The sequence below is a fragment of the Vanessa cardui genome, chromosome Z (genome assembly GCF_905220365.1).
Source record: "Vanessa cardui chromosome Z, ilVanCard2.1, whole genome shotgun sequence".
Classification (NCBI taxonomy): Eukaryota; Metazoa; Arthropoda; class Insecta; order Lepidoptera; family Nymphalidae; genus Vanessa; species Vanessa cardui.
Window position 1 is genome coordinate 7,267,987 of NC_061154.1, and position 22,817 is coordinate 7,290,803.

Below are 22,817 nucleotides of genomic sequence, written 5' to 3' on the forward strand. Positions count from 1 at the left end.
ACCACAAACGCTGACTGTTTCTGACCGTCGTATAAAGGAATCTATCTCATACTGGACGAGGATCTTACAGAATTGGAAGTAGAATTAAGTTGCATTAACTGTGATATTATAGCTCTATGGGAAATCAAAGGGAAATCAAATTTCCTTTTATATCAACAGTAGTTTATAATACAGTTGACACATAGTTAAGGGTGGTTATCTATTTTCGGTGTTAATTTTTACTCTGAATTTAGTTAAGCTACTGTCCGAGGTCTCTAATACTGTAGATTCCCTTACGATATTTTCTTTACCATCAAAGTTAGCGAAATTTTATTAAACAATAGCGTCCTTAAAAAGTCAGAGGTAATTACGTGACGTTATAAAGAATTTCCGAAAACAAAAACAATTAATAAAATTTTTTCATTGAAAAATTTTGTTTTATTATTTTTAGTATTTTTTTTTTTATTTTAGACTCTATAAAAACGAATTCATTACAAATGAATCCATCAAACAAAAAGGATCAGTCTATATGTCTGTACTAATTTCATTAAAAACCTATGCCTGTCTGTTTGTTACGCTTTAGCTAAACCACTAAATCAATTTTGACATTTTTTTCATGAAGGACTTGCTTTGGAATGTCTTTGTAAATAGTTTTTTTTATTAATTTGTAACTATAATCTATAAACTAAAATGTAGTTGTGTTTTGTTTCTTAAAACGGAACCGAGTTGACACTTTTGGTTCGGTTATAATTATAAACATGCTTCCCTTATGCTTCATGTAAGAGCCACCATGTGTATAAATAAAAATATAAGTATATAAAATAGCATAAAAGTAGTGACCATATTTGTTTTATTATGATTCGAAATCAGACCAAAGAATAAGATAGACTGAGCATGTAGATCAAGATCAAAACAGTGGACTGTTTGTACATTACTTATTTATCAATGTCTGAAAAACACAGCTAAACGTGGTTTAAAAAAAAAACATTTTCAGAATTAAATTAAATAAATGAAAGAATGATTTAATTGATTATTTCATTTAGGTGCGTTCATTTGAAATTTCAAGTTACGAATCTTATTAAAATGACCACAATATTTAATACCAATTTAAAAGTAAACGTAAAGTAGGTTCTCTTGAAATAGTTAAGTATCCAAAAATTTGTGATTTGTTAAGTTAGAGAATATTTTGTTGTATAGAAGTGTTTTTAATTTTATTCTGATTGTCCGCTGACCACGCCTAGAATTTGTCGCCTTATCTTCAGCTTTTTTTTATCTTCAGTTTTTTATCTTATTTGCAATAGAACAGCATTTATAATGGTTTTTTCTAGCGTTGTGTTCTAAATTATGGGGGTTTTATAGGTCATTACATCTGATAATACTGTACAATACCAAAGTATTAGATACTTATAGGATCAGTCGATTTAGTACTAAAACATAATCTTTACTTTTATTTCTCGAAACTATAATATTCGTCAATATCTAATAAAAGCATAGGTTCATTATGGGTTGATTAAATCCTAAAAGCGATTTTTTTTTTAGTTAACTCATAAATTTACTTACTTACTACTTACTTATCGTATGTGTTTCTTTTAATCAGTAATTAGAGTAGTGATTATAAAGCACATTTAATTATTTTAATATTTCGAGCGATAAGCGCGGAGATATGATTATACTTCTTTGCTGACCAGGAAGGGCTTCAGGGTACCAAAGCAGAGCACAGTACCAAAAGGTTTCCCTTTTGGTACTGTGCTCGGCTGTATTATATGTATCTCTATATATGTATATCAGATGTTCTAGTGTGTAACAAAAGACGGACAACCTAAAAATTTTAATTAAGTTAAATTAGTAGAGGATCTTACAATCAGCTATTTTCCTCTGTCTGAAAAAAATATCTTATAGCTTTTTCCTCTGTCTGAGAAAAAAATCTTATAGTTAATGTTATAATATGCTTTATTTTGGTTTAATACGATGTACGGCGCCGATGCTAACTGAGGAAATAGTGTTCAGGGTATGAGTTGCACAAATGGCCTTGAAGCCGGCTATGTCCGAACATTGGCTGTTTTTCGACATCTTGAACTTTCATTTGAAACGGTCAACCGGTTTTTAACGGTCTTTGGTTTTCGGTGATTTTGAAGCACTGTTCCGATATTAAAATGGCGTAGCCTGATGAACGACGGGAGACGCAATATGGATAATTTACATTTAATTTATTAAATAATGAAAAATTGATGAGCAGGTTTTTGGAATAGAAAGGTGATGCGCTGAAAATGCTCTATTAAATTATAAAATTAGCTGCTCCTTAAATATTTGATAGATTTTTATAACGTATATAAATTATGCCATTTTTTTCTGTATATACGATACTATTGTAGTAGTAAGTATTATCATTGTATCATAATAAACTATTGCTTCTTCCTCTTATAGCTTAATATTTATGTTCAAATAGGCTTTCAAGAAACTATTAAATAAATTTTCATAGATCCTTTATATATAAACAACTTTTATTCATATTCCGAGGCCACCTAATCTATTTTAGAACGCGTTACTTAGGATTGTATTGAGGGATTTTAACCGAAGATTATTTCATGGGTTTCATGTGCTCAATTTGTGTTTATAATAATTCATTTCAAATTTACCGGTGGAGTGAAACATTTCACCGTGAAACCTGTATACCGGATGAAATTCAGCCACTAATGAGTTCACTAGCTTAAGCTTCGTTGTCGATTTAGCTCCAATCCAACAGAGGTCAGTCTCTTGGGCTTTAGTCCAGTAGTAAATACATTTACAGTCCAGTAGCAAATACATTTAGAGGCATCGAAAATGCACATTTCACTTTGTTCATATTTTATTAGCGAACGGCTTATCGTTTCTAAGATTGAGTTGAGACATTGTAGCGAGTTATTGTTGAGGCATGTATGAGAAAGTTTCTGGCAAAGTATCATATCATAATTCAAAAAATGCATGTATAAGTACTGATTCATTCAAAAAAGCCGTTAGGGTTATTATCAGCTCCAGAGACCGAGATTCTTATTAGCATATTTTTTAATAGGTTAGTAAGCTTATGTTAACAATAGTTGGTGTACCTTAAGCAATGTTGTTTGTATAAATAAAATTATTAATTTTTTGTCAGAAACAAATAAAAACTTTGTAAAAACTCCAACAACAACAGGTTTCCGTCTTGTCAAAGTCAATTCCTTAGGCAATGTGTTCGCTTCTGTAAAAAATATCTTCAAATAAATTTATTTATATAGTTACATTACTCTTTAGTTATTTTTTCAATTTATAAAATTAACTTACTTGTTAAGAATAGAAAATAAAAAGTGTAATATATTTAAACTATCACAAGACTTTGGCCATTATTGCCGATGCCCTTCGAAATCAGTCGGAGCAAATTCTGGTTATTATGACGTAGAACGGAGACTTTTTAGTCTTAACTTCAGCTGGAATCGAAAATATTTTTCATTTAAAGATGCGATTCAAAAAAAAAAAATACAAATGTCTGTACCTCAGGCGTAAAATTAAAATTTACATTTGTCTCGTGATTTGATAATAGCTCAGCTGAATTGTGCACTATTACTAGCTCTATATATTTATTTATAGAACAACTACTAGTATATTATTCTGTTAACTAATTATATCCATCCTAATTTTACCTTTAAATTTCGATATAAGTATCGTCGAAAAACGCACTCCTCCTTACTTAAAGGTCGGCAACGCACCTGCAAGCCCCCTGGTGTTGCGGATGTCTATGGGTGGTGGTAGTCACTTTTCATCAGGTGAGCCTCCTGCTCGTTTGTCACCTATGTCATAAAAAAAAACATTATGAATACATACCTACTTGATAGAGAGCTTGAATAAGTTATGAAAACTTATTCAATCTCGCAATAAAAAATGTGCACACTACATCGATTCTACAGAGTCCATAAACTATATTATAATATAAAGTCCATAAACTATAATTTAAGAGTTAATATCCATCAACATTAGGTCTATACTTTTTATTAAAAAACAATTTTTGCTAATTATGTAAGTACCTATATATTTTTCTGTTAGGATATGTATTTGTAAAATTTATCGAGAGACATTGTTCTATTGAAAACCTTTAAAGATTACTGATAGGAAATTTTCTTTTTATCATTTACAACTATTTTAAAAGTTATATTTAGGTAATTTGATAAACATACTTTTTTGGTTTTCAGTAGACTTAGTATCATATACGAGTTGTGATAACAAAACACCTTATATGTTTTGCTATAGAATAATACATAATTTTCTTTAGGTCTTGATTATTTTTAAATTATAAAAATCATTTAATTAACGTCGTAAGAAGTTTACCATTCACACAGTATCGACACACAAAAGCCTCATCTGGGGGCACGGCAGTGGCCCAGCCAGACAGGCACTATAATTATAATATAAAGAAAATTATTGATACAATTACTAAATGTTAATTTATAACTACAATATTATTTGATATATAGGATAGGACTTTGCTTCTATGAGATCTCAAAATTTTTTACGATGGAAAAATTGCCTCGAGAGACTATTTGAGAGCATATTTTTACATTTAATGTTTTTGGTGGGATTCTCGACTTTTATTGTGATAAATACGCCAGTAGAATTTACATTTATTTATTATTGCTTTTATTTTTATAAAATATTATTGCCTTGAAGGTAACAAATCAAATTTACAATAATCTTTAATTGTTGTTCCATGCGCGACTCTCTTTTGTTTTTTTAGTAATCCATTTGCGCGGGAAAACATCTTGTATTATTTTTATGATACACCCATACCAATGACGTTCTAAAATCGATTACACTTTTATGAAATCGGATACACTAATAAAAATATGAGTTTATTAAATATATAATTATAATAATACAAATGAATTAGCATAAAGAAGTATTTCTGACAATTCCATATGAGGAAAAGTAAAAAAACTTGATATTTCACTATAAACTTTTAATGACCAAATATAAGTACTTATAGTTATTTAAATAAAAATATATCGACAAAGACATAAATGAATGAGGTTTGAATATAATCCTATTATATAGCTGCCCCAATTGGTAATTGGATACAAATAAATCAGATTTTCATCTAACTCATACAGAATCACTACAGTTTCCTTTAGAACACGATATTAATAAAATTCTAAACACAAATGCACTTGAAACCTCTGAAAGAATATTAAAAGAGATATGAATGAAAAAAATCGACTTTTTTAATCACGTCTCAAGTAATCCAAGGAGGCTTGTTATAATATGTGTTAATCAAAATAAAATGTTCACTTTTGACAAAACTCTCAACTGTGATTCTGGATCCGACACTGGAAGATAAGTTAACTTTGCGATTACCTGTTTTAAGTTCGATAAAGTGTGTATCGAGTCCAAAAAAAATGTATTACTTCAAATAATTATATTTTGTTGATGTACTGAAACAAATTTATTCTACATAGGTAGTTTTCGCTAACGCCTCAAATAATAAAATAATAGGTATTTGACACATAAAAATAGTCTTATAATAACTAAACGTAGACGAATCCTAGCTAGCTATCTAAAAGGATATTGTGTCTTGAGTTAGTGTTTAGACATGAAAAAGAGGAAAACCCTAGTTTTTCAATATTTCTCTAATTTTCTTTAATTTTTCTCAAAATATAATCTATTAAATCAACATGCATTCAAAAAAGTTAAGTGTGGACTAGGAAAATCCCTAGTCCTATCTATGACCTATCCAATAAAAAAAAGAATTAAGTACTGCATTGGGATTTCAATAGGCAAAGATATCGAGTTTATAGACACAACAAGAGGAAAAATCAACAGCTTCTTTCAATAATTCCAATAACTATTACACTCTGTACAAGTCTTTTATATTTTAATTTACATAGGACCTCTGTCAATGTAACCTGTTTATTGAAATATGAATTATCAAAATCCGCACGTGCAAAAGATATAAACAAAATTCAAATTGATAATTATTTTTAAGCGGTCTAAACCAATGGTCTAAACGAGAAAATCGCATGTATTATTATGACAATGTTGTTATAATCGGGAAACCTGGCAACGGACGGGACGTGTCAATAGACCTGACAATAAGGACGTCTAGCGGGCATTGGGACACCTGACAGCGTTTAAAACAGATACGATAACATACTAACAATTAGATATACCTATCTTCGATCACTTTACATTCGTATTAATATGTAAAATTAAGAAGATCCGGTTACGTAATAGGATTTCTGGCCATCGTCGTGTGGAAAAATAAATCTTTATGTTGATTCAAAATATTATTCCAGCAATTAAAGTTGTATTGTATTACGTTTCTACGTTTATATTGTACCATACGAACTGCGTTACTCATTTTCTTGGTTTTACAAGTTGAAGTTATTGATTCTATTCAATTTAAGATTACTTTCATACTCTCGTCCTTGTAATCAAAGCTACGTTATTAAAAAAAAATCAAAATTTTGTAACAAAATTATGTTATAGCTGAAACAATTTAATTTAAACACAATATAAATAAGATTCAATTAGATTGATAAATGTTTTCAAAATAACAAAATATTATTAAAACGTCGACGTTTATTCATGCTATAATTGTAATACGTTCTCCTTTTGAAAACTTTTTACCACTTTAGAATCCAGTTTCAACAGTTACAGATTGAATAAGTTTTATACATTACCCAATATTACCTCGAACAATTTTTTTTAGTAAACCTAGATTATGAAGATTCTGGTTATGTATACTAAATCTATATCGTCAAAGATATCATTTTTATTTTTTGCTGTTTCGTTAGTTCACATCTAATTAATTATAAGTTATAACGTTCCAAGTTCAAGGGTCATACCAACTTAGTTGGTTATATTTATTTCGTTGACAATAATTACTCATTATGTCCCCTTTTTTCTTCCTGTTAAATAAATTAAACAATACAAAAATAGTACCGAAAGCCTTTATATTATAGTTTCTTATAAACAATTTTTACTGGCTTTATGATGAAGTTAAAAAGCATATTTTTAAATTAGGTACAATATAACTTATAAATGAAGTTTTCAAACTGAATAATTTTACTAAGATTCACTTCTTCTGTCATTAAAGTGTACAGCTCCATAGATATTGCGCCTGAAAGCGAATAATACATAAGGAAAGAAATATCATTTATAGTCTACTTTACACCTCTATATAGTCTTTATGAGTATTGAAACTATAACTACGAGTATATATAAGGTAAATAATTTTACGTAAATCAATAGGTGTTCTTTAAATTGCCAATACGGCCGAATAGTTTTGGGCAAGCTAGTAGTTAGTACTTTCAAAATCGCATTAATTATATTATATAACTTAATAAATTCACAATAACGAACACACCTTTTTAATATATTTATGTTACTTATTCATTTTGTTATATTCACTAGGTTTGCTAATGAAAGAAAGAACTAAGTTTCAGAGTGTTCTTTCAAAATTTTATTATCTAATAGTATTAGCATAGAATTCATGCCTATTTTACTTTTGCGGTAATAATAAAATTAATTGCGTTCTTTTATTTTATACTTAAGCATAATAATGTCGAGCATAGAAATTTAATATTAGTCTGGAATTGCAAAAGAGGGATATTTAAGGAACTAATAAATTGCAATATTTTTGCAAAGTTTATAAAACGTAAATGACAACGGTATTGATATTTTTATATTGACTGTGTGCCTGTACCAACCCACTTTATTCGTTATTTCATCTCAGTTACATTCGGGGATTAGACAACCAAGGAATCATCGAAAATTCCTCTTTCCATCTATAACCCAGACAAGACCAATAGATAGAATTTGTGTATTACTCAACATTATAATGAATAAATAAAAAATGTTTTATAATTAGTCTTGCCCGACTTTTTAAAATTATTGAACGAACTTATTTAATTTATGTAAAGTAAATTGTTTGAGAGAGGTAAGGTAATAAGTACACACAGGAATAATTTATAAATGTTCGGATTTTAATTATCGTTGCTGCACACTGAACTGAATTGAACAATATAATATACTTACTTAATTGAACAATATAAGATAGTATTTAAAAAAAGATGACTACCTTTACGTCGATAAATAAATAATCTATGTCGATAAAGTAACAAAGTAATACCCATAGGTAAAATATACGTGATACCTTAAGATCTTAAAGGTTGTATAAAATGTACTATGTCCTCTCATATATACATTTTCCCACAAGTGAAACACATGTACGTTATTTTTTTATAAGATCTATAATAGCCTTGGGCTTTTCTGTACAGAGGTCCACATTTGAAAATTTAGGTCATAGAAATAGTAGCTCTTAAGTATATGTAAATAAGAACTATTTGCTTTGATGTATTTCAATTAGTATAGCTGTATTTACTATACATACATAATATATGTTTTTCTGTCAGGCTTGCCCTGCCAGATAAGCATACCTATTCATAGAGTCTGAGTATAGAATTTGTATCTTTCTCTTTTCAACAAACTAAACTAAATGAAGGTAGAGTGAGAGGCACGGTTATGAATATTTGGTATTCGATATTTTAATACGTAATAGCCTACGCCCTAATTTTGGCACCTAATTTTTTAAATATAATAATATAAATGTATAAGACAAAGTTGACAAACCTATATATTTAATTCATATTAAAATAAATCTGGGTGTGTAATTATATTTCAGAAAAGTAAAATTATAACTTAATAATATTGAACTTTTACTTATTGTTATGATTTTATTCTATAACTGAGGAAAAAGTCAATTAATTTTTCTTAAACACTGTTTCCTTTCTCAATTTCATATCATAATCCTTAAATATTATAGCTTGAAATTATTTTAATAATTTATTTAGTCGTTGCCGCCTTTTCTTATTTCAAAAAAGTATTTTTTATTTTTTTATTTTGAACATTGAACAAACAGAACGACTCAACTGGAAAGTCGTGAATCGGATATTAATTAAAGTGTTTTTATGAAATAAATATATTACTCTAAAATAGAAAATTATTTTCGATTTTGGCTGGAAGTCACGTGACTGACTTGACTCATCGCCGCCATATTGCGTTTGTGCTGTGGCGAGGGATAATGTCGCACTGTCCCTGATTTTTTAAATATTTATAATATTATTAAGTAGATCGACCTGATTGTTTCCGAAGTGAAGTTATAAGATTCCGTAGTGTTGTGTGTATTTTAACATTTATATGACTTTTGGTGTTCGCTTATTTTGAAAAGTAAAATCGCCCTGGGTAATACCATTGAAATAACCAAGTTACTAGTGAACGTCGAACGACTACCAGAAAAGTGTCAGCCACAGAACGGAGACTGGATCAGGTAGTGAATATTCTCTTGGTTACTTTTAATTTACAGAAAGAAATTCTTGTCATTATTTTAAATTAACTTGTGAAGTTCATCTAAATACCGGCGTTGATTGTTTACTTTTACGAAAGTATAAAAAACTTATGGTATCGAAGTGTTATGGGTAAAATATTTTGAAGATGAATTTAAATATGATACTATAACCAAATCTAGTAACAGCTTCAAAAATAATTACGCTAAATCAGTTTGACAAAATTTTGAGCGAAAGTTTTTTCGTAACCTTCTGTTTGTTTTGTTTATGTGACGAATGTAAATAGTGAGATAATAAGTATTAAGACATTCATTTGTGTGGAAACCAATCATGATGATGTGACCTTTGAAGTCATATGCAAAGACGTGTACACGTAGCTCTACATAGTTGTACCATGGAACCGCCATTTTGATTGCTAGCGCCTTGCCAGGGGAGAGGGGACGGCGGGAGGGGGCGGTCTTCACTATAAAAAAATGTGACGCTCAGTTATTTGGTATCACTTCATGACCATCATTTTATTAAAAACATAACCTTATTGAATGATTGTTTTGACAGGTGCTTGCCACATGGAATGTAGCTTGGTATCAACATGAATGGGGGAGTGAATGGAATGATGGAGGAGTCAAAGGAAGTGTCTAACAATGACTCTCTAGAAGACTCAAAAGAGGTCAAAATAGATGCCTCTGAAGAGGCTGATCCAGATAATAGCCAATGTGAAACGGTTGATTCAGATAGAACCTGTCATTTAGACAGTGGTAATGAGCCTGCAGATAATTCAATCGCTGGTATAACTGAAAACACTAACAGTCTCGGCAGCGTTGAAAATGAACTTGATGAATATTCTACAGAAACTGCATCATTACCTACACTACAGGAAAATAGCAGTACTAAATCCTTAACAAACCACTGTAGCAACAGCAATGAATCATTTGTAGATACTTTGGACGGTCAGTCGAAATCCGAAATCATACCTGAACAAGAGAATTGCTTATCATCTCAACAAAATTTTAGTAATGATTTTAAAAATGAATGCTCGAGGGTTTTTGATGATAACAGTAGTAAGGTGACTTCCAACAATGGGGTAAGTGAACAGTTCTATAAGGTCCACTTAATTTTTTTTTATATAATATTAAAAACAAAACAATGCAGCTGCAATTTTACAATAAATTTCTTGTACTGAATGTATAAGAAATAGGTTTGAATATGATGTAAGTTGTTTACTTGATAATGTATATTGATATAATGAAGTACGAATAAAACAAATAAACATCATAAGATCAGCATTCAGAATTCTCCTGTAAATGTTAGATCCTAAAATTATCAATTCTGGAAAATTTCACAGTAAAGTAATACAAATAATAACTGTATCCTTAACAAACATAACTTTTAGAGATACAAAAACAAAACATACATAAATACAAAAAAAAAACAAATTAAAATTATCCCAACACATTTTTGGAATACTGAATGATCAGTGTGAAATATTAAAATATATTTTAAATAATAAAATAAGCAATATACCTTAAAGCAATAAGTAATTTATATATTTTATATGTAAATTAAAGGTCCTTAACCAAAAGGTCAAGGTCTCAAAATCAAACATTATTTTTCATAATAATGATCTGAGTATGCTGGAATATAAATACATATGTTGATAATAATATAATTTATTTTTTTATATTTTTAAATAGCTATTCAATAATATCCCAAAGTCGAATGTGTTTGCTTTAGTATTCTGTACTATTTACTCTAGACTTAATTTATTACTTAAAACTACAATCAATTTGTGTATTGTGTACTCTTTAGAAAGACTACCTAGAAAGAGAACCCAACTCGAAAACGAAATTTTAGTTTAGTTAACAAAACGTAAACTACAATTTCGTATAAAATAATTAAAGAATTTAATCCATATATATTTCTCCCAACGAATTTACTAACAAAAAAAAGGTGTTTATTTAATATAGCACAATATATTTTTAATTGTTTTGATTCATCGCTCATAGCCGCCCCTTCGATCGGCGTAAATAATTAATGAAACAAAATGCCTCGTATCCTATCACGACTTTATCGACACCTATATTCGATTTTATTGGAATTTATCAATCTATTTGAGCTTTAAGCATGATTGAGTACAAAAATGCAAAATAAACTTTCGCATTGTATGCAACTACTAAAATTGTACATATCAATCTTAATAAATTATTTATAAAGTTTTAACATAAATCATCTATTTCATGTCCACTTTCGATCCCGTAAGATGAAGGTATTTTGTTGTCAGGATTTTATATGAAACATGAATGTTTAGTTTTTATATGAGACAGTAAGATAAAGTATATCAATGTATATGGTGGTTTGATACTTCGAATGAAATAAATGATGGGTTAAAACTCTCTTAATTTTGATGTCTATTGGGTTGATTTCTTTATAAATTATGATCAAAAGTTTGATTGATCGAGGCTTAAATTAACTTGTTTCCGAATATAGAATCCTAAAAATATAAACTTATGCAATTTATCTCTCACGCCTGACATAGTTATTCGTTTTCTGCATATCGATATATTGGCACAACGTAAGTGAATATTTTAAGCTCAATTCTAATTGACTATTGATTATGAATGAATTATTAATTATGTTTTGTTTTCGCGATACCGTAGCAGGGCAGAGCAGTTGTGAATAATTTATATAATAGATTTTACTTAATTACGATATGAAACATGTGCCCACTTATCGAATTAAATCATTGTTAGGAAATCTAAAGTATATCAGTTATTCCTTTGGAAATAGGTAACAGATTTTTGTCTAAAAATCCTAATTATAACTTTAAAATACTTTTTTATGTAGGTAATAGGTAGGCGAAACGGCAAATGGTCTATCTGATGTAAAGTGGTCACCACCGGCCATAGACATCGCCAATGCGCCACCGACCTTGATGACTAAGGTGACATGTCCTTTGAGCTTGTAATCACACACTGGCTCACCCACCCTTCAAACCGAAACACAATACTACCAAGTATTGCTGTTAGGCGGCAAAATACTGGGTAGTACCTTCCCAGAAGATCACAAAGCATTACCACCAATTCTTAAGTATACTAAATAAAACGAAAAGCCAGTATATATTAACAATGTTGGGATGCTAATAAAAAGTTCTTTACTTGTTAATTTAATGTCATCAACGTACATAATACATCGATATTGTTAACTTTAACATACAAAGTTATAATAGAGGGAGGTACGGGAGGTATATAGGGGAGGCAGGCGCAACGCTGTCCATGTTACTTATATACTATTAATATACATACTTTGAATTTGCATGTTGGTATTATTATACGACGACATTCTGCAAACCATGGATTTTATTGATTGATACGCTGCCTTCTCTTCTCTAGTGTCTTACTCAGTTGTATCTGTATCTTAATTATCAAGATATCAGTTACGTAAAGAAAATTTGTTAATTATTATACATAATTAATCGAGAAAATACTAAAACATTTCGTAATATGTAGACAGTTTTTAGTTAAGAACGAACTCAGGATAACATAGGTATAATACTGATTATTCATATGTAATGCCAGGTTAATTATTAATAAATGATAACGTTGTCATACATACGCAAAGCACATGATTATTGTTACAATGAAGAATAAAGAAAGTTTTAACAGTGAATCAGCGGAAAAAGTTGTGTTCATCATAAGTTTAAGATATGGGGCTGGAGTTACGCCTTATCATTCGGTATAATATAGGTTGGAGCATGTGAATACGACCGTGTGGTCTAATTTTTTAGGATTTCTTTTAAACTTATTATATTGGAACATTTTAATTTTTGGTAAATTAATGTAGTTTGTTGTAAATGAGTCTTAATCTACACCCGCTAGGCAATATCACCATTGACTAAACGCATGATAAATTATTATGTCAATTATGTTTGAAATGTCGGTTCTTGTTGACCATCCATTCATAATTATATGGTTGCTGTAAATCGCTGTATCTCTCGTTAACAATACACTATATTTCTACAATTGACAAAATTTTAATATTGATCTTTACATATAAAATGAATCTGAAATATAATATGTACTTAAAACGTACTATATTTCAGGTCTCCGATGAAGCGGATTCAGAAGCTGATTCCGATGACGAAGTATTTTCTGAGGCGTCGGGCGAGCAAAGGGCAGAGGAAACGGTAAGCATTAACTCTGAATCAGAGATGGACGCCCAAGACGAATCCTCGCAAGAAAGTCAAAATAAAAACAAAAACGAAAATTTACTGCTATTGGAACGTGACAGAACTGGTAGTCAAAATGGAAATGCAGATGAATGTTCCAGTCCCGAGGTACATGAAATAGTCAGCGATAATGAAGACTGTGTTGTAGAAGAACAAAAACAAAAGCCTACGCAAACTCAAGTACAGTTACGACGAAGTAGTAGAGCTATCAAACGAAAGAGGTACGACGATGACATTGAAAACGGAGATTACGAATCAGATATTGAAGAAATTGCTATGGGAGACGCTTTAAGACGTAGATCTAAAGCAATTGTCATCAACGATACAAAAACCTTAGTCGAAATGGCAGCAAAACAAATAAAATCGGGAATTCAAAAAAAAGAACCAACTGTAGTTATTATTGATACAAATTCTATGTCTTCGGTTAAAGGGAATACAATTAGGAAAAATTACATTCCGCCAAGTAATTCGGCATTAAGCGCACAGAATTTATATCAGAGTATAGTTGCTCGAGGTACTACTGTAACTCCGATAAGCAATAAGAATAGCATGGCTTCTCAAAGTTCCTGCAACACTCAAACCTCAATATTGCCTTCTCTCACTGACGATATGTACGTTGTTGAGGCACCTTCTTTCATTGTACCTTATGTATATGAAAAACCTTCTGTTAAGCCGTTTAGAAAATTTGTAGATAATTTAGGTAATGAATTAAAAGAGCAAAGAGCCAAAGAAGAGGAAGAAGAGAAGGAGAGAGAAAAAGAAGAACAAGAAAAAAGTGAAAGTGAAAAAAATGAAAACAAGGAAAAAGACGACGATGAAGAAGCATCAGATGCAGAAACTGAAATTTCCACCAAAACAAAAGAAGATTTAGAAGAAGAAAATAAACAAAAAAAGAGAGAAGAAAAGAGGGGTGAGCATTAATTTGTTACCTTTAATATAATCAAACGTGAATGTGTATAGTCTATTCCAAGCGCAAGTAGATTAAAATAAGCTTACTTTACGTTTACATATTCGATTAGTTGTTGACTCGGTATATTATATAGTAGTACTACAAACAGTTCCGGATTAATATATCTTTATTTATAGTATAACGCCACTTTAATTTTATTTTCAAGATCCGGTTACAACTTTGCCGACATCTTTAAAAGTCTTTCCAATCACATGCAAATTCAATGACAAATTTGTTTATAGGTCCTTTCTTCTTTTTATTTGTAATAGTTAGACCTACTAGCAAACGGGCTTGTAATTGTCGGTAAGAGGTCTCCACCGTCCATAAACAGTTGGCGCTAAGATATATTAATCATTCTCCAATTCATCACCAATTCGCTACCAACCTTGAGAACCAAGAAGTGGAATTTGAATTTGAAATAGAGGAGTGTCAATTAGTAGTTCAACATTTTATTTACATTCAGTTTCTATAATATAAAAATAATATAACAAAATGATATACATATTTATATGGAATATAAAGATTCGTTTAATCTTATTTTAGAACGTAGAAGACGAAGAAACGATGACGATGATGCCTCTTGGGATGGTCAATCTTCGACAGATTCTGATGACGAAATAGGTAGTGATGAAGAAGATAAGACTGTTGTCATAAAGGACAAAGCAGATGTCATTGATGACATAAAGGGTGTGACTGACTTAACTGTTGATAAAGTAGTTACCGGAAAGTCTGATAATTACTTTGACCTTTCCCTTGGTAAGTTTTTTATGAATATTGGCCTAAACCTTGTTCAAGAATATGTACAAAATGATCTACTGAAGCAACAAAACAGGAAACTTTATAGAGAAAAAAAAGGAGGTCATAGTACAAAAATTACAGAATCTTCTATTGCATCACTTAAGAAGAACTTAGAGTTCAGTAAAGAAAATAATGCTCCATATGTCTTTAAGCAACATAAATGTGAATTTTGTAGTTTTAAAACTGAGTCTTCACTGGTGATGGCTCATCATCTTGAGACTCCGCACATGAAGAATAGTGTTTATAAATGTAACTTTTGTGTCTACGAAAGTCGAAGTCCGCACGATATATTGTATCATATGGAAGCCGAACATAGTACTCGTGGAAAATTAGAAAGGGCACCGGCGTACCACCAGTGTGCCAACTGTCCCTTTGAAGATAATGGGAAAGGCAAACTGGCGCGCCATCTTATTCCATGCGCTAAGAAATTCAAGCCCGAACTGAATCTCGCGCCACCTATTGAATGGGAACCGCCAGCAAAAATACCAAAGGTAATATAACCTATGATTTTTATTTATTAGTTTTTTTTTGATAATACCCAATAACCGTTTTGTTCATCAAGGTGGGAAAAAAGACCTTCTTTAAAAGCCTTTCAGTCAAATATTTTATTCACCTCAATATATTGATATCTCTTTTCATTTTTGGTCTTAAATATTTATTAATATAATTTTTCCCTCCTAAAGATCTGGATCTATATGTTGAAATAAAATATAATTTTACAGATTGCTCGGGCTCGTAATGCTATGATGGGTTCATACCACAATACTTTTCATCGGGGTCAAGTAGGAAATAATATAGGAAGACCACCAATGAGCGGCGTCATGGCGAGTACCAGCTTCCGTCCGCGAGGCCGGTCTCCTATGGGTATCGCACCCAGATCTACACCTGTTCAGGGCATACCAATTCTTCGGAGTGGTGTAATGGTGAGGCACAACACACCCTCCCCTGTTTTGGTGTCACCGAATTATCCTTCGGGAGGTGTAAGTATATTTTCTTAATAAAGATACTCTTCTATGTATAAGAAATTTGTTTAATAATATAAATATACAAAGAGAGAAATCAATACCAAGCCATGAAAGTGAATATATGTGAAAATTGCATTTCACTTTATTGTATCTGTTTTATTTTATTTTTCAACAGAATAATGGAAAAAATGCATCTATACCTAAATCTTTGCACCAGCCATCCATTTCGATAACACCATTACCAAGGCAACCAGTTCCAACGCAACCACAGCCTCCTCAGCAGAACAAGAGTACATGTGTTATTTGTGAGATTTGTGATGGTTATATTAAAGATCTGGAGCAACTAAGAAATCATATGCAATGGATACATAAAGTGAAAATTCATCCAAAAATGATATACAACAGGCCTCCACTTAACTGCCAAAAGTGTCAGTTCAGGTAAATTATGTGAAAATATACCAAAATTATGAAGATATAATGTCATTTAAATAATATGCATAAAATGTATTAGTAGATGTATGTATATAGTATATAACTTTATTATTGCTATTGGATAATAGTTTCAACTTTTTGAATGCTTAATAATTTAATTAATATTTCTATGAGTTGGAATATTTTATTTACACAATAGAGGATCATTTTATTTTTTAAATCAAATTTTTGTACATTGTGTAATTAATAATTTTAAATAATTTCAGGTTCTTCACAGACCAAGGATTAGAAAGGCATTTGCTTGGCTCACACGGCTTAGTTACTAGTTCTATGCAAGAAGCAGCGAACAAGGGTAAAGATGCTGGTCGATGTCCGGTGTGTGGCAGGGTAAGTAACTATTTATCACTACTAGCATACACTTTACTGAATTTTAACCTCATTAAAGTATTTCTTTAAATTGTACATTTATTTAAATTGCAGGTATATCAGTGGAAACTCCTTAATCATGTCGCACGGGACCACAATCTTACATTAAAACCAGCCCATCTCTCATATAAGTGCACAGTTTGTACAGCAACATTTGGCATGTACAAGCAGTTCGAAAATCACGTGTACTCCGCACACAGTGTTGTCGCCAAGCGCGTAATGGACAAGGGCAAGACGGCAGCACCAGTAAAAGCTGGTCAGTCGTTACTCAAACCGCTCAAAATTAACGACGAAATCACGATTATACCTCAACCAGTGAAGTCAACTACGCCACCGATAAAAGAAAAATAGGTAAGATATTTGTCCAATTCTATTAAAGCTAGAATAGAATTTTAACAATCTGTATATTCGAATAATGGTTTTCTGTCCTGAACAATGAAATGTTTTAATAGTATTAATATTATATTCAAATATATGTAATTAGCCCCATTATGACATTTTTAATTAATCTTCTCTACATTATATTTAGTAATACCATTGGTTCCACAAATACCAGGCAAAAATTAATGTATATATATTTTTTATATTAAGTTAACATGATCATATTATATTAAAAAGCTTAAATGGTTCATATGTTGATATAGTTTGACAATAATAATATGATTTAAACTATGATGTTTGATATGTGTTGCATAAAATAATTCTGTATATTTTATGAGATTATTATGTTAACATAGAGAAGAAATTTGCAGACTGCGAGAATTTCTTGCGAATGTTTGTTAAGACTTATATAGATTAGAGCAACATTTTTGTTATTTGAAACTAAATTTTAAAATATGTTATATGATTAAACATCAACAACAAGAAATCGATATACAGTACCTTTTAAACTTTGCTTTTTATATTTAGGACTATCATGAACATTAATATTACTTTCTTCTGACTAATTAATATAAACTAGGGCATCCTATATAATACACTGCTGCTTAAAATTGCTTTGCGCAAGAATATTATGTTTTTATTGGAATATATATTGTATTCAGCAAAAAAAATAAAATAATGAAAATCTTTCATTGTGCCTGTGCGAGTTAAAGCAAGCTGCTTGTTTTATTTAAATAAATGTCGAGTTTGCATTGCGATTGTTTCTTGCTTTGTGATGAATACACTCTTAAATTGAATAAAGCAAAAATTAAATTTTATACTAATTAATTCAAAACATGACTAATATTTACATAAATAAAATATGTTTCTTAATCTAAATATTAACTCTGATGTGGCATATAATTGTGCACTAATTTATCAAAAAAAAATGTTTCCTCTAAATATTTTAGATCTTAATTTAGATCCTGCTAAAGCAATAAATGTTATGTAATAACTGCTGAGCCTTGTATTAGCGTTTATAATGTATAGAAGCTAAAGTCGATCTTTGTCAAGTTACGTTCTTATCAAAGCAATAATTATTACTTATCAGATGTTCGTCGCTGCTGCAATTATAATTATAATAAATTTACAATTGCATTAATTATTTTCACAATGCGAAGGCTCCGCTTACTATGTTACTTGCGCAGATTTCATGCAACAAATTAGTACTATCTTAACTTTTGTTTTTATTTGGCTTTAGATAAATATAGATAATATTGTTAGAGCATTTTAATGGCAGCAAGCGCGAATTTTTAAATTATTTTTTTATTAAACAAAGAAAAAGTATATTTGATCGATTGAGTTACATATGATTTTACGTTATTTTAATACAAATTAAAATAAAATGTAACCGCTCAAACTTATATGTAATTGCATTAATAATAAAAGTTTATTTTCAAATTTTAATCATAAGTGAATTTTGTTTCAGATATATGCAGTGCCGTTAGTGGCACAAAGCCGTGAGCTTGCCGATGTCTTCGCCGATTCTTAAGAATGGTTCGGGTCTTCAGGCCTTGTCGTTACTAGTGTACATTCCAATGTTTCCTAGTGTACACCCACCAGCAATGCGCTACGTCGCTGTGTGCAAGGACTAGTTTAAATTGAATTACATTTCCATTACAAACATAGGTCAAAAATGTGAAATAACAACGACCCGTTAGACTGACTGTTGCTATAGAGGTGTCTCATGTAATACTTTCAGTTTTCGCCAGCGATATCATACATTCACCCACACATAACAGTTTCAGAAGCCATGATTAGCTCGTTACGAGTCGTAGTACTAACACCGATTCTATATCTTTTTAGAGACTGATGTTCGAGTGCAAGAAAGGCACACTGTCGTATAAAATGCCCCGTAGACTAAGGCATATGTAAATTACTCACAAAACTATGGTAGATTATACAAAGCGTTTAAAGCACTGTTATGTCACTGCCACGGCTTAAAGCCAGTGATATATTGAGCAAAATAAAATTTATACAATCAATGTGTTAAAATAATGAGTCATAACGAGCTCACAGGAGAGTTTAAATGTACGGATATTTATATATTCTGAATCTTTTTTCGGTATTGAATTATGGTAACTGATTATTCTGCATGGAGATTTGAAGTTGAGTTTACACAACGAATGTGATATTTGAAGGTTATGAAAAAAATCATTAAAAATCTATTTAAAAGACACTGCTGGATAAATGTACATAAAATTGATGTCCATAGAAGAAAGTAAAGCGTACGTCTATTCCGAAAGAGGACTACAGAAAGTATTAATTATTTAATTAATTTGATGAACGAGATTACAGAATATTGTAATGTCAAGTGAACAATGCTTTTGTTAAAATACTTAAAAATGATCGTTATCATGGCTATTTCTATATCACATCGACATAAATTTTAATCTGACGTCGATTATACTGTACCTAAGAAGGAAGGTTTATAATATTCAATGAACCTATGTATGACTAGAACTATTTGGTTTTAATAAATTAATAGTAATTCGTAGTAATCCAGCGGTACAAAAACGACCCCATTTGGCACACAAACTTGATTGATTAGCGGGCTAACTTGATCCAAGGAATGTTTGACACACACAGTTATGAATGTTTGAGATATACAGATGATGTATTTTAGGGCTCAGTATATCCATGGGGTCACATTGCCGGAGATATAAAGAAATGAAAACAAATAATATAAAGAACGAAACTTGTAGCAAAAAGTTTAGTTAATTTTAGATAAATACTCGTAAAAAAATTAATATAATTTTAAATTATGTAACAATTTTGAAACACATTACCCATTCAAAATGGGGCTAATTGCTTACTACCATATTGTCAATATGTAATGGAATCCTCATTCCTTTGCCTTTTACATAATTAATTACTGACGACTACCTAGTTGAAACATCCATCCAAAACGCTATATTTCCATATCGCCTTAAGAGACTAGATATATATATAAATAATATATGTACTTTTGGAATGTATATCAACGTACAGTCGCAGCCCAGAAACGTACCTCAAGAATTTGTAATTGTTCTGAGAATCCCCCTCGAGTAAGATAACATATTCGAAAAGGTATATGTAGTTTAATATAAAGAAGAATATATATAGATAGTATTAACATATGTGAATGTTACCGTAAAAACCTGAAATCGGCGTAACTAGAACGTACCTACCGAGCATTAAATATATTCAAGAGTATATTCTTATTAAATGATAACGACTTGCGATTTCTGTTTTCGGGATTTCGGTTATTACAGTAACATAGATAAGTATATGTCGGATCCAAGTACCAAATTTAATATATATTATGATCCGATAGTTTTCTAATTTATATAATGTCAAATAATATTTAAGTATAGTCCGATATGATAAAATGCTTCTTGATACAGCACACTTTTCTTTTTTCAATATTGTTATGATATACATATTTTAGTATTGTTTTACGAATCGCTTATTTTATATAAAAGCATAGAATATGGAGGCTTAGTAGCATTAGCACCAGATTCGTGCACGTTTACCATTAATATAATAGATTATAAAAATAATTTTGATTACTGAGTGATTTTGCATCTTAATTGTCATTACAATAATTAATCGTCTGGTCCACGTAAGAAAGAATACAAAGTTTGCTGCCAATTTATGACAGTCTTATCATTTGTTAGTTTATAAAGAAATAAATATATGAATTTAGTGGTTTTGAGCTACTAAATTTCAGTTTATTTAGTAAAAGGGCCAGTTGATTAATTATACTGTTAATTCAATAAGATTGATCGACTTGTTGTAAATTGCCTTGATCCCGGAAAATTGTATTTTCAGATTTTAAGCTAATGTATCATTCGTTACAAGCGTAAACTTCAATGCCAAGTTTATCAATGCTGAATCTTATTTATCTTCTTTCAAATGTTATTAAGGTTACTTAGAAAAAAAGGCGTATTATCGGGACATTAACTGTGCCTTTTTTGTGTGTACATATTTGTCATATAATATATGAAAATTTAATTATACCAAACAGATGCCGCTTAAGCGGTTTTGGTATTTTTAATTTCCTAAGGATTTCCGCTCATTTGCGAAAAAGCGCAGTTAGGCACTACGCCATGGAACTATAATATTTTTTTTTCTTATATAATCCGTTCAGGATATACTTATATTATAATTGCCATACGTTTTTATGCAAACTTGAGTTTGAAAATACATATATTGGGTTGTATTGATTACACCATCGAGTTGTAATCCTACCTAAGGTACAAACTTATATAAGACCGTGTTCCTGCGGCTGAATTCTATAGGCTGTGTACTGAAATAGAAAATAATTATATATTTTTCTCTTATTAAAGAAATACAAATTTCGTTGTAATTATTAAACAGTTTTATATTGTTTTCGAACGAGCACCATGCTAGTTAAACTCACAGGTATAATTATACCTCATTGCTATAGACCAATCATATTTTACTTAATTCATTATTCATTGCAACTTTTACATATACTAAATAAACGGTTGGTATATAAGAATATCAGCCATGATGTCTTAAAGATTTATTTTCATCACCCGCAGACATTAATATAAGGTCGAATTGATAACCTCCTTCTTAAAGTCGGCTAAAAATAAAAATGAAAATATATATAAACTATTTTCTTGAACTTTAAATAGTTTTTTTTTAGTCGTAATTAATTAGTTGAGATATATTTTGATCCATGGAGTATTTATTTGGCCTTACCGTCACTTATTTATTTTAAAATGTAATTTGTTACTAATAAGATATTCTACAAATGGGTAATGACTGAGATACCGCTTCCGTTAAACTAATATGAGCATAGATTTGTTTTGACTGTTCACCACTTCATTTATATTGCGATCTAGAATACCTAAACATAGCGAGAGACGGAGAAAGTAATGTCAAGGCATTCCTTAATAAAATTCTCTGTAGAATATCAAAGGTGCATGGTTTATATTTATTATTATTTAATTTAGATTGTTTAATATTAGTCTAAAGTCTAAAGATGTTTTTTCTTTTTCGATGTGTAGATACGGCGTATTCGGTTTGTGAACGTACGCCGTTTATGAAGATTTGTAACATTTTTGTTATCATGTAAATATTTGGTATCATTTAAGTATTTGTAATAAAGATACCTTACCATGATAAGTGTTTTATTAATAAAAAGGATTGACATGAATAGGTTACATAGATTTTTTTTTCTAAATTCAGAGGAAAGCAATACTAAGTCATACAAAGTATTTTATTGGTAGTAAATCCGATGAGTGGTACCGACCAAGTAGTTCGTA

The 22,817-nt window shown here is 30.3% G+C and overlaps 1 protein-coding gene across 1 annotated transcript; it reads left to right on the plus strand.

The window, feature by feature from the left end:
- Nucleotides 1-9,043: 9,043 nt before the first annotated feature.
- Nucleotides 9,044-22,674, plus strand: LOC124543277. Its single transcript, XM_047121440.1, has 9 exons — nt 9,044-9,310; nt 9,882-10,407; nt 13,423-14,458; nt 15,041-15,786; nt 16,018-16,275; nt 16,436-16,698; nt 16,959-17,079; nt 17,173-17,469; nt 18,968-22,674. The coding sequence occupies exons 2-8, from the start codon at nt 9,916-9,918 to the stop codon at nt 17,467-17,469; spliced, it is 3,213 nt and encodes a 1,070-aa protein (XP_046977396.1). The 5' UTR covers nt 9,044-9,310; nt 9,882-9,915; the 3' UTR covers nt 18,968-22,674.
- The last annotated feature ends 143 nt before the right edge of the window (nt 22,675-22,817 follow it).

What these genes read in the sequence shown, in the direction of transcription:
- LOC124543277 (XM_047121440.1), top strand. Translation starts at nt 9,916, where the DNA reads ATGAATGGGGGAGTGAATGGAATGATGGAGGAGTCAAAGGAAGTGTCT. An exon ending in AGGTGACTTCCAACAATGGG is followed by an intron (nt 10,408 to 13,422) that starts GTAAGTGAACAG and finishes ACTATATTTCAG; the next exon opens with GTCTCCGATGAAGCGGATTC. An exon ending in AAAGAGAGAAGAAAAGAGGG is followed by an intron (nt 14,459 to 15,040) that starts GTGAGCATTAAT and finishes ATCTTATTTTAG; the next exon opens with AACGTAGAAGACGAAGAAAC.